The 12,586-nt window shown below is 35.6% G+C and overlaps 1 protein-coding gene across 3 annotated transcripts in view; it reads right to left on the reverse strand.

Moving 5' to 3' along the window:
- Window positions 1-12,586, reverse strand: part of Cadps2 (calcium dependent secretion activator 2) — a 527,786-nt gene that overhangs the window by 140,048 nt on the left and 375,152 nt on the right. For all 3 annotated transcript variants that reach the window (XM_071612817.1, XM_071612816.1, XM_071612815.1), the window contains 2 exons: window positions 4,743-4,879; window positions 2,701-2,888 (listed from right to left, as the gene is read on the reverse strand). In XM_071612817.1, the coding sequence (XP_071468918.1) occupies window positions 2,701-2,888; window positions 4,743-4,879 (325 nt within the window). The remainder of the gene's footprint in view (window positions 1-2,700; window positions 2,889-4,742; window positions 4,880-12,586) is intronic.

A 12,586-nucleotide genomic window follows, 5' to 3' on the forward strand; every position in this document is an offset into this window, starting at 1 on the left:
TTATCTTTTTTTTTTTTTTTTTGCAGCGTTGGGGGTTGAACTCAGGACTTTGTACCCGTTAGACTGCCACTGATCTACATCCTGGCCCACCAAAGTCTTGAAAAACACTATGGCAAAAGTTAATCTGTAATTTTAGGGTAACTGATAAGCCAAGAAAAAAAGGGAGTAGAGATAGGAATTAGAATGCATAGACAAGAAAAAAATAAAGACAAGAATTAGGACAGATATCATGGAAATGGAAAAAAAGAGAAATTTGAAAGGTATTATGGAGATAGATTTAAATTGGCAGGAAATTGGGTGGGGGGTTAAAAGTCAGAATGGCAGCTATTATGAAGACAAACAACAATAAGTGTTGGCGAGGTTGTGGGGGAAAAGATACACTCATATACTGCTGGTGGGACTACAAATTGGTGCAGCCAATATGGAAAGTAGTGTGGAGATTCCTTGGAAATCTGGGAATGGAACCACAATTTGACCCACCTATCCCTCTCCTCGGTATACACCTCAAAGACTTAAAAACAGCATACTACAGGGACACAGCCACATCAATGTTTATAGCAGCACAATTCACTATAGCTAAACTGTGGAGCCAACCTAGATGCCCTTCAGTGGATGAAAGGATAAAAAAAAAGTGGCATATATACATAATAGAATTTTACTCAGCAACAAAAGAGAACAAAATCATGGCATTTGCAGGTAAATGTATGGCACTGGAGAATATAATGCTAAATAAAATTAGCCAATCCTCCCCACAAAAAAAAAATGCCGAATGTTTTCTCTGATATAAGGAGGCTGACTCATAGTGGAGTAGGGAGGCGGAACATGGGAGGAATAGATGAATTCTAGATATGGCAGAGGAGTGGGAGGGAAAGGGAGCTGGCAGGAGATTAGCAAGGATGGTGGAAATGTGATAGACAACATTATTCAAAGTACATGTATGAAGACACAAATTGGTGTCAACATATTTTTTATACAACCAGAGATATGAAAAATTGTGCTATATACGTGTAATAAGAATTGTAATGCATTCCGCTGTCATTTATTTTTTTTAAAACATCAATAAAAAGATAAACAAGAAATTAATAGCCTGTTAATGGAGGACAATAACACAAAGAATGAAGTCATTCATTCATTCATCAAGTAATTATTAAATACTTATATTAAATACTTATTTTATGCCAGGTACTTTGTGAGGAGCTACAAGAGGTATAGGAGCTGGTTTAGTGAGATGATGCATTTTATACATGGAGAGATGAAAGTATCAGCAGAATATTCAAGCTGTGAATTGTCAATAGAGATCTGTAGCTTAGGAGAATAAGTGGGCTGGAATCATTTGCAAATGGAGAAGCCATGGTTGAAGCCATGGAAGGGGATAGGATCACTGAAGAAGAACAATTCTCTGAAAGAAGAAATCAGGTTTGAAAACACATGTGAGAAAAGCCCTGTATTGCACTTAAGAATCTGGAGGAACAGGAACTCTTAGCAAAGGGGTGGTCAAAAACATTAAAATAGAATAAGAGGAAAATTAAGAAAGTGAAGCCTGAGAAGAGACAACTGGATTAGGTCCTTGGGCAATCCATTTCAATAAGTATGATTAGTGAATAAGAGGCGGGAAACAAGATAAGGGAAAGAGAGAAGTTTGGCTGGGAAGAAAAAGAGAACAAAGGACTGGCAGCTTGTCATGACAATACAAGCTACTAGTGAACACTTTTTGAGCACGCGTGTGCCAGGCACTGTTTTAAATGTCTGATATTGATTAATGTATTTAATCCCTATTACAGTTTATGACTTACAAGAGAGATGTCATCGTTAGATCTTTCTTAGGTAATCTGAGACACAAATAAATGATGAAACCTACCAAGTGACACAGTAAGTACTCATTTGAGTATAACAGTCCGATTCTGAGATGCTTGGTCACTTTGTTGTGTGGCTACCTGAAGCTTAGATGGGTTTGTGAGAAGAAAGAAAAGGAAGTGCAAAGAGGGCACGATGGAATAAATGGTTAAAACAAGGTCATAAGGGGAAGGAATGTGGGCAAACCCTTTATAGGGAGAGCCTGAGCAAAGATGCTCTGGAGATAAGATGAAGACAAGAAGATGTGGATGAAGTTTTAAGCTCAGAGGTTTGGAGCTTAAAAATTAAAAATAGGTATTTTTTTTCTTTCCAACTTGGTAAAGCCAGAGTTAAGGTTATTGGCTCAGACTGCTATACAGGAATACTTGTTCCAAATGTAAAAATTAGGGAAGGGGTTGGGAAGACTCTTCATTGCCTCATAATTTATCTTGTTTTATCAATAAAACTTTATTACACAGAAGAAAAGCAAAGATCATTAGCTTTTGCACAAACCCATCAATGAATCCTCCCCAGACACATATATGCATTCCAATAGGAATCATCTCAACACTTTGTACAGATCCCACTAGTAGGTAGTACATAAGAACTAAAAGGCAACATTTACTCTGTAGATACTCTCTCCCTCTCCTTTTCAAGTGGCTTTACAACCAAAAAAGAATCATAAAGTGTAGCCCACAGAAATCAAGAGCATATTGATGTACATTTTTCCTTTGTGGTATTTTTTTTTTCCTTATAAGAAGTGTTTGCTATTTTAAATTGGTTACTAGGTGATAATGGCAAAGCACATTTTTCTCTTTCTTCTAGTCAACCCTATACATTTCACTGTGAATTTGCAAGTCAAAATACCTGTTGCCGTGCACATGAGAGGCACAGAATGCAAAGCTGTAATGGAGCAGGGTTGGGTCAATGACAGCACCGTTTTCTGAATGTTCCATCAGTTCTGTAAGGTAGCAGAGATGTCTGTGACAGCCTCTCACACCATAACGGGCACAGTACTCATCTAACACAAAGACCTGGCCAGGGCTAAACCAACCCTGCAAAAAAAAAAAAAAAAAAAAAATACACAGTTTTTTTTTCATTCTATAGTAAGATTAGTTTTAGTCATTATAAGAAGAAGCTTTTTGAAAGTGTCTTCAGATGTTTATTGTATTAGTGGTATGTTTCTTATTATTTTCAGAAGACCTAGTGTCATCAATTTGGAACTGATTTGGGACACTGACAACCTAATATTATCTATTGCTGCAGCAATGCCTGGGCAACTTCTTCTCCACTTGCATTCAAAATTATTCAAATTTTTTCATGGAATCTAAATTTGTCAGTCATAAAAAAGAATGATACTCCATAAACATCAATCTCTTTAGGAATCATTTAAAAATAGGATGGCAAAGCAGACACTATCACTGAAAGCAATTTATAAAGTGAACCAAGAGAACAGCAGCTGTGTACGTGTATTACCTGGGAGAGGGGATGAAAGACCCCTGAATACTTATTGTGCTGGTGGGAGAGGTACTGTATGGGACAGAATATATAAATTATATCTGTGATATTTAGAACCCTCATATATGGTGGGTATTATGATTTCCATGTTACAGATAAATAAGCAGCAGTTGAGAGACGTTAAGTAAATTGTCCAAGATCATGGTGCATATCAGGGGGTGAGCCAGGATTCACACCAGACACTCTTTCTTAACCATATCACTCTCTCCCCCTTCTATGTTCTGGAAGTCACACTGCAGTATGCGTCTCAGACTTCATATCACCTGTGGGATCATCAACAAAGGCAAAACAACTTTTGATAATTCAGTAACCAAACCCTGGAGGAGAATCCAAGAGGCCCTTTTCCCTTACTGACATTCTCAGTGTGATAGTCCATGGGAAGATACAGAGTGCCATGGGAAGATTTGCTTAATTTTCCTCGTAATTTCATAATTTCAGTTGGATCAGGTTTACATTGTCCAATTACATGTAGAATAAGACTTACTTAATAAATAATCTATGAAAGAATGAATAAACCATCATTAATGGTAAACTGTGATAAACTAATTTTTTCCCTGTCTATTTAAGCATCTTAATGAGCCGACAGCATATCTTATACAAAATCCTACTTCAAAAATACTGTAACTTATTGCATGAGGTCCCTAAGTTCAGAGTCCAAGAGATTCAGGTAGTAATAGAAATAGACATATTTGTGAGGAAAAATTTCAAAGGAATCACCATTTCCAATATAAATTTTTAGAAGGGCACATATGATTCTTAGTCCCCACATTCTGAGGTAATGAGCATTCCGTCCAATTATAAATTATGATTTTTAATCCAAAATTTCAGCTACACTTTTAACAAATATCAGGTAGAAGTTTAGCTACTTATTTACCCCTGCATTTATATTTTAAAGGAATTCAAATTCTCTTTGGAAGGCTACATGAAACTCAAGGTTCCTCTAACATGTATGGGCCTCATCATATGGTTTACCCCACTGTTTCCCTCCCTTGTCCTTCTAAGAATCAGATAAATGTAAGACATAAACATCTGGTGAATAGAATTTAAACCTTAAAATGGCAGCACATGTGTCAACAAATCCTGTAATAAAGGTTTTTTAAAAAATCTTTATTTAAAGTCTGTTTTCATTCAGCCTTCTCTGGAGAGACTGATAAAACACAGTTCAGTGTCTATTTGAGTCTATTCTCCTGTCTATTGAGTGGCACAGCAGTGGTCTTCAAGTGTATAATTTTCAAATCGAGAAGCAATTGATCGGAATCCTTTATCCCTAACTCCAACTACAGTTATTAAATGAGTCAGGAATAAAATGCTGGTTTATAACAAGCATTTCTCACTTTCTCAAATATTTTCTTCTAACCTATAGGTGACCATATATAGAGATTTGTACTCACCAAGCAAGAATAGGAATCATTCAGTCTGTGATCCAAGGTCTGTCTCTGGAGTATTCTAAAAAGGAAGGCGTGGTCAAGCTTGCATGGATTAGCAGAAATAAACTCATCCATACCATGTTTCTGAAAACGGTCTGCATCTGTAAATTCAGGAAAGCATGTACAGTGCATTGGTTTTTTTTTCTGGTTAAATAATGAACAAATAGTTTTGCAGAATCCAAAATTCATGTCTCATGATAACAGATTACCTTTTATCACATAAAATATGATGGAAAGCACTCAGTGTCTTAATATAAATTGTAAATTTTTGAAGTCTAAGTGAAAATGACAGGGAAAAAATCCACAAATCAAAAGAATGAAGAAATTCTACTTCCATTCAAAGCTATTTCTAATCTCTATCAGAGGAATACTCTTTGATTTTTCTGACTTTAAGAAAAGTTGATGTATTTTAAGTGTGTATTTACTGAAGGAAGTGACTGGAAAAGAACCCGGGTCTGTTCAGAAAAAAACAGCAATGATGGCCAGAAGCCTGTTTTCCAAATGGCAAACTAGAGCAGAAATGAACACACAAGCTTCAGCTGGATCACTTCCAGTCTTCTTTTTGTATGGAGCTTTTAATGGGACCAGCTCTAATATAGAAATGGCAATGAACGCTCTCAAGCTTCAAGTTTAAGAGACATGAAAAGGGAGCATCATGTTTGTGCAAATATGCAGACAAAGCATAACGTCCCAAATGGCACTTCAATCAAAGGTCCAAATTTATTGTTCTTTACAGATTGCATCTTTCAACGCCTGTAGACCCTGCGGGTTTATCAAAAGGCCAGCTTTTATGATTGCTTTCATTAATGGTATGTTTTGTCAAAGTCTTCAATGTGATTTACTAAGTATAGGAAGAAAGAGCCACATACTACCCCAAAGGAGTGCTGGGGTGTTACTACATTAGCTCTGTTAGAAACTCAGTGCATACTGAGGAAGCAATCAGTTATCAAGATAGAAATGGACTCTTCTCACAATGGTAAAACTGAAGCTCCATTGTTCCTTAAAATTCACAGATAGATCTCTTTCTGGTCATCACAAGAAAAGCAGAGTTCTAAATGTAAGCTAAGTGTAGTTTCTAAAACCTACATGGTACAATCCTAAAACTGTAAAGGAAAAGAGACAAAAGTTTATTGATTAAACCCAATTATAGAGTCAGACTCATAATAAAACTCAATATTGATCTGTGGACATGATGCTAACATAATCAGTCACATTTAGATATTTAGCCCAGATCATATTGATCCATGTCAAGTTCAACTTTCAGCCATATTTGTGGATGGAAGAACTATATAATTCAAGCTGAAGGCTTCTCGGAAGCACATTTAAAAAAAAAGACACAAAACAAACATATATCCCATGTCAATGACAGACATATAAAGGTGGATGTAGCAAGAAAGCAATGAATGACAGTTTATTGATGATGCAAGTTATGAGATTAGGACCCATGGAGAAAGTAGCAATGTATTCCTTTACATTGAATAATTACCTATCTGAACAATTAAACAGATGCATTTGATAAATCAGTATTAATTGGATAAACACCAAACTAAACAGTTTCCTGAATTTGCAAATGAGAAAATTCAATTTCTTTTGAATTTTGTTTTTCTGAGAGTTTTTTAATAAATGTATGTGTAATGTAAGAGGTAATATAATATAAAATAATATGAAAGTTAAATGTATGTAACTGAGATAATATGAAGGGACTAGGCAGAGTATTGGAAAATGCAACCCATAAACATTATAATACTATAAGATTATTTTGTGTTTCAAGGAATTTATCTTAGAATCTTCATTTTTCTATTTATCTAAGTAAAAATTATTTTAGTATAACCTTTATGAAATAATCATTATTCTTATAAAACATCTGCTGAATTTTGTTCATTATTTCTTTCACCAGAGAAGGTCATAACAAGCAGTTAAAAATAATGCCCATTAATGGCTTATCTGTTGAGAACAGGATATGTAGCAAATCTTAGAGGAAAAAAAATCCATAATTCTTCTTTACTGTAAAGGTTTATAGCAGCATTTTTTCTTTCATTTCAAACTATGGTCTTTAAAGAAAATATACAAGTTTCTGAAAAAATGTCTATAGTTCACTGCTGTAACTAAATCATTTTTTTAAATTTACAGAATGAGTTCTTCATGAAGTACCATTCCAAATCATACATTTACTAATGTATGTGCATTGAAGAACAAGACAAATAAGTCCACTAAAATTTTTTATTTAGAAAAACAAAACAGCAACCTGCAATGCCTCTAGAGCTATAATTTTATAAAGCAAAATGTGTTCTTAGGAATTATTCCATCTTTGAAACACAGGCTGTAAAGATCTAGCATCTCAACTCTGTCAGACAAACACTATTCAAAACATTTTGTGAAGAGATACTTTGCTATTTGTCAGTAAACCATTAGTTCCTATGAATTCATGAAGAAATAAAGATAAATAAAAAAGATAACAGTTTTGATCTTCCAGCATGGTTGTTTTTTGTTTTTTTTGGCTGTGTTTCAGTAAAATTATTTTTGAAAAATCAGGCAGTTGGTTTAGTTTGGTGACCCTTGTTTCAAACAAAAATAATGGCGATGCAAACTAGTGTTTGTGATATTTTGAAAAGTAAAATACATGACATCATTAGTATATAAGCCAGGAAGGAAAAGAAAGATGTACACTACTGAAACTTTCTTTTTAAAAAATAAATCTTATTTTGCATATTTGAGGTTTACAATACGATGATACGAGATATATAAAAACAGTAAAATGGTTACTAAAGTAAAGCACATTAACATATCACCTCACATATCTACTTCCTTGTGATAAGAGCAGCTAAATTCTACCACTTAAAAAAACTGGCTAATATAAAACAGTTCTTATAACTTTAGCTCTGATATTGTACAATAGAATTCTAAACTTGATTATCCTACAAATCTGCTTTGTATCCTTTGAAATATGTCTCCCCATTTCTTCCTGCCCCATACTTCATTTTGAAGTGTAATGGGAAATCAGCTATCATTAAAACAGTACCTAGTTTCTTATTTTTAAAAAAGTGTATTTTCATATCGTTTTCCTGTCACATAACATACGTATGTTTAACTCTTAAAGACACAGAGGAGCATGCATGAGGCTCTGGGTTTGATCCCTAGCACTACCAAAAAAAGACACAGGGACATCACTGGAATCAATTGCAAACCATTCTTTCGATCAATTAGCATAACCAAATCCAGGATTTTAAAATTGGGTTACATCAGCTTGACTTCAATTAATGTTTATCATAACATGAAATTATGATGACTATTTTTAAATTGAAAATTATGGTACAATTAAAATGTTCTCTGATAATGGCAAATTTTAGTTCAGTTTTTCTTCTGAAATGATGTAGAAAAATTATCAAAACAAGCCAACAAGAAATGAGCTTAACCAATGTACTGTAGTACTGTCAGAAATTGTGATGATTAACCTATGGACTAACTACAGATGTGGGACATGGTAATTGAGGGTACTGGTAGAGTTTCTATGGTAACAGTGGATGCATATGCTCCAACAACTTCAGGTGGTATTGTCACCAGGTGTGCTATCAGGGGATGAAATAAAATCCAAATTGAGAAAGATTACTATTTGCTAGAGATTTAAGAAGTTCAGAGGCTTTGCTCAAGTGGAACCTGAAAATTTAAATTTTTCATTAGGATAATAGCTGTGGGAGTCAAGAGAAAAGAAAAAGTAGGTTGACCGAATCAATTTAAAGAGTTAACACTGACTTGAAAATAGCTAGTATAGAAAACAATGCATGAGGGAGGCTATTTGGTGGGTACTGACCACAACAGCTCTGTGTAATCAAGGATCCAAATCCCAGGGAGGGACTCTAAGCCAGAGTACAGTATGTGAAGTGGAAAGAGTTTAACTCAACTGTTTCTCTTTGCAACAAATACTAAAGATCCTGCATTTTTTGGCTGTTCCTGATGTTGTGGAATATTTTGGACACAGAGGAAAGGGGAACATTGAAGGAGAAGGGGGACCTTTCTTCAGCATTCTGAGACAGAGGTGTCCAGAGCTGGGACTCTAGTACCAAAAGGACTAACGGGGTGCTACTAGCCAAGAGCGGGTCTCCTTGCAAAAACGCAGATATAACTAAGCAGCAAATTAGCCTTCTGAAATGTAATTTATTGTCCTATATTTAAAATTGTGCTGTTTTTAGGAGTTTGCCTATAACTGCATTTACCACTGTTCATATCTAATTATGTGTTTCTTTTAGCTCGGAATCAGAGAGCTTGAAAGCTTATGTAAATTTAAAAGTGGCACAGAAAAGCAGACCCCACTTCTGTTTCCATATCACTCATGAAGCTTTTAATAGGAAGAATTTAATGTTTTAAAATTTTACGTAGGTTAGTATGCTCCTGTTTTATGTTTACAGGTTTCTTGTACACATAAAGACCGAATAGTAATGGTTGGTAAGTACATTGTTTAGGAGTTTATTCACACTTCTTATTGACCCAAATGCTGTGTTAGCTTCTTTTGGCTAAATTGGTTAAACTGATCTATAAATGGATATATCTTTCTTTCTGCAGTAAATAATAAACATAAGTTATAGTTTTACATGATAATTGTAATCAGTATAGATCTGTAATTGCAAATAGGCAAAGTAAAGCAACATAAAACATTTGTTGGAAGTAATATGTTCAATGTATAGTAAGACGAATGCTTCCCTATGAAATATGAAATGTAATATATTAAATAGAACAGGAAAATAAGCTCATAAAATTAAATGTAAGTTTATAATCAAATTTAAGTATTTAAAAAGCATTTAGTCTGTTGTGGCTCAGCAGTAGAGAATTTGCCTAGCATAGTTGGATTCTCAGCACCACATATAAATAAATAAAATAAAGACCCATCAACAACTAAAAAAATTTTTTTTTTGATTAGACTTAAACATTCAATAGACTTAGTTTTAAAAACCAGCTTTTTAGGGCTGGGGTTGTAGTGCAGTGGTAGAGCGCTTGCCTAGCGCGTGCAAGGCACTGGGTTCAATCCTCAGCACCACATAGAAATAAATGAGTAAAATAAAGGTATTGTGTCTATCTACAACTAAAACCAAATGTTTTAAAAAAAAACCCAGCTTTTTAAAAGTTATAAAATACAGACTTCAAAGAAAATTCAGGAAACAGAAGAAATAAGTAGCAAATGTGCCTCCAATTAAACTCAACTATGAATATTGTAGGTATAAAGCTACCTATTCTTTTTTTTTAATATAGGTTTTTTTTACATAGTGAAAATAATTTCATACATATAATTTAGCATTTTTCTGCTTAACATATACTGACCATTTTCCACATGTAATTACAACTCCTGCATAACCTACCTTTATGTCTATAGTAGGTTGTTTCTATTTTTCTTTTGTTGTAAATAGACATTTTTATTTTATAAGTGGTAAAGCTAACCAAGGCATTTTGGGTTTGGCTAGAAAGTAGAAGACTGATACTATAAACAAGATCATGATAATCTTCAAACATTACATCATTAAAGAAACTGTAATACATTTAAGGAAAAAAAAAAGAAAAAATATGAAAATTCTTACCTTTACCAGCTATAGGTCAGCAAAGAAATAAGAGAGCACATTTAAATGGGTTAGAAGCATAAATACATATTTGTGTAATTAGTCATTTTAATTTTATGTTACTTTCTCAGCTTCTGATGATGAGTCTAAAAGTTGTGCTTCTGAGAGATGAGAAGGGAAGAAGAAAAAGAAGAATATGGATGTCAAGACAAGGAGGAAAATACTAAGGTAAGACTAATCATGGGCAAGCAAGCTGCTTCTCTCTGACAGGTCAGGGGCAGTATTCTCATCTGATGTGGTATCTTTCTGCCTGCTTTTTTTTCTTCTCTTTTTTCCTTCCTTTTATTAAGAATGATAAAACAGCAGGAGTCTGCTTTAACAGAAAGCTTTCCTAGCACCTATAGATAGATAGAACTGTTGTTAATAAAACTAAAACTGACAATTTAGTTAGAACCAGCAAAATCCAGCTCCATGTAACCTGATCAACACTGTCTTGATAATAAATTCATATCAAATAGAAAAAAAAAATAGGTTGCAAGTCTATTTGCACTGATTGATGACTTAGATCTTTTAATTAATTCTGTGTTGGCTAGTGCTGGGAGCCATTAGCCAAGTAGGTATGACAATTTCCTTGCCAGCGTACCCCATGTTGCTGACATTTTGCAGTGACATTGAATGTAGGTGACCTTGCTCAAGGACCAAGGCGGATTAGGGTGTTCCCGGTTTAAGATAATCGGGTTTAGGGCGTTCCCAGTTTAGGTTCCAGGTTTAAGGTTTAAGATTATTCCTGCTGGGAATAGGGCGTATCCTGCTACCTGAGTTCCCCCTGAGTTCTCAGTATTCAGGATTCAGACAGTATTCTTTGGGAGACAGAAGCCCAGTGGAGGTGGATTTGGGCAGAGGATGTGGATTTGGGCAGAGAACGTGGATTTGGGCAGAGAACATGGATTTCCCCAGAATGTGATTGTAGACGGCTGGTGTGAGTTCGGGAATAAAGAGTTGCTGTTTGAATCTACAAGCTGTGTGGTGGCTCGTGATTGTGTGCCCAGCCAGACTGCGGCATTTGTGCCCAGCCAGACTGTGGCAGGCTAGCCATGGCCCTAACGTTCTGTGCCGGTGGTTCATAGTCACTTTTCTTGCCAGTTTGTGCAAGGTGGATGACCCCTGTGAGCTCAGCACGTTTCTTGGCATTCCTTTCCCTCAGTGTGTTAAGAAAAAAAATTCTTGAACACAAGTGAATGAGGGTGAAACTTACAAAAGTAACTATCAAGTCACAGTAACTCAGTGGTTCTCAACTTGGAGCGGTTCTTATGAAACCTAGCCCCACCCCTTGGAACATTTGGTAATGTCCAGAGATATTTTTACCTTTGGGGAGGGAGGATTCTACTGGCAAGCGGTGGGCAAAGGATGCTGCTAAATGTCCTACAATTGCAAGACAGTGTTCATTCCACCACCTCCCCCCAATTATTGGCCCAAAGTGTTAACAATGTTGAGACTGAAAAATTGTTTTAACTTGGAAAAACCTAATCTTTTTGTTTCTGTTCAAGGTAGTATATTTTAGAACATGTATATTCTCCATTCTCCGACCTGAAATGACTAAAAATTCAGGAATGAATATATATATTCATTAAAAAATATATATTTTTTCCCCCTCAAAACAGTGCACATTGGGCACAGCAGGCAACCCAGCGGGGAGATTCCCCAGAGATGTCCAACAAATAAGGTGAGCCTTCCAGTCAGGCCAGGTTATGAGAACTTTTAGGGAGAGAACTTGTAGGCTGTGGCACAGGGCACAAAAAACCAGAAAGCTCAGTGGCATCCTTGAGCTGAAAAGATGAAGCTGACAATGCAGGAAAGACACTGCAGAGGAGGGAGCTGCCCAGTGGGAGGCCTCTGAAGGCCTGCAAGGATGCCTCCCAAGCACTCAGCTGAGTACTCCTCAGCTCTATGTAGAAGCTATTTGAGGCCAAAGAATGAATTCTTCTGAAGGATTAGAGAAGACAGTTTCTAAACCACACAAAGAGCCTGGAATACTGTCTGTTCCCAGTAGTCAAATTAAAAAGCCTCACTATTCATAGGGTGTCAATTAGAATATTAAGAAGGATCTTGGTCCAGAAGTGGGCAAAAGTAATTCTAGACTGGAAACAGCTTGATTCCCCCTAACAAAAAAGCCTGAAAGGATGGAACTGTTTCCCTGAGCAAAGTTTCAGGACATTTGCATCAAGAAAATGACACCAAAGCACATCATCTACGTCATAATCAAAT

This window comes from Marmota flaviventris, chromosome 1 (assembly GCF_047511675.1).
Source record: "Marmota flaviventris isolate mMarFla1 chromosome 1, mMarFla1.hap1, whole genome shotgun sequence".
In the NCBI taxonomy this organism is placed as follows: Eukaryota; Metazoa; Chordata; class Mammalia; order Rodentia; family Sciuridae; genus Marmota; species Marmota flaviventris.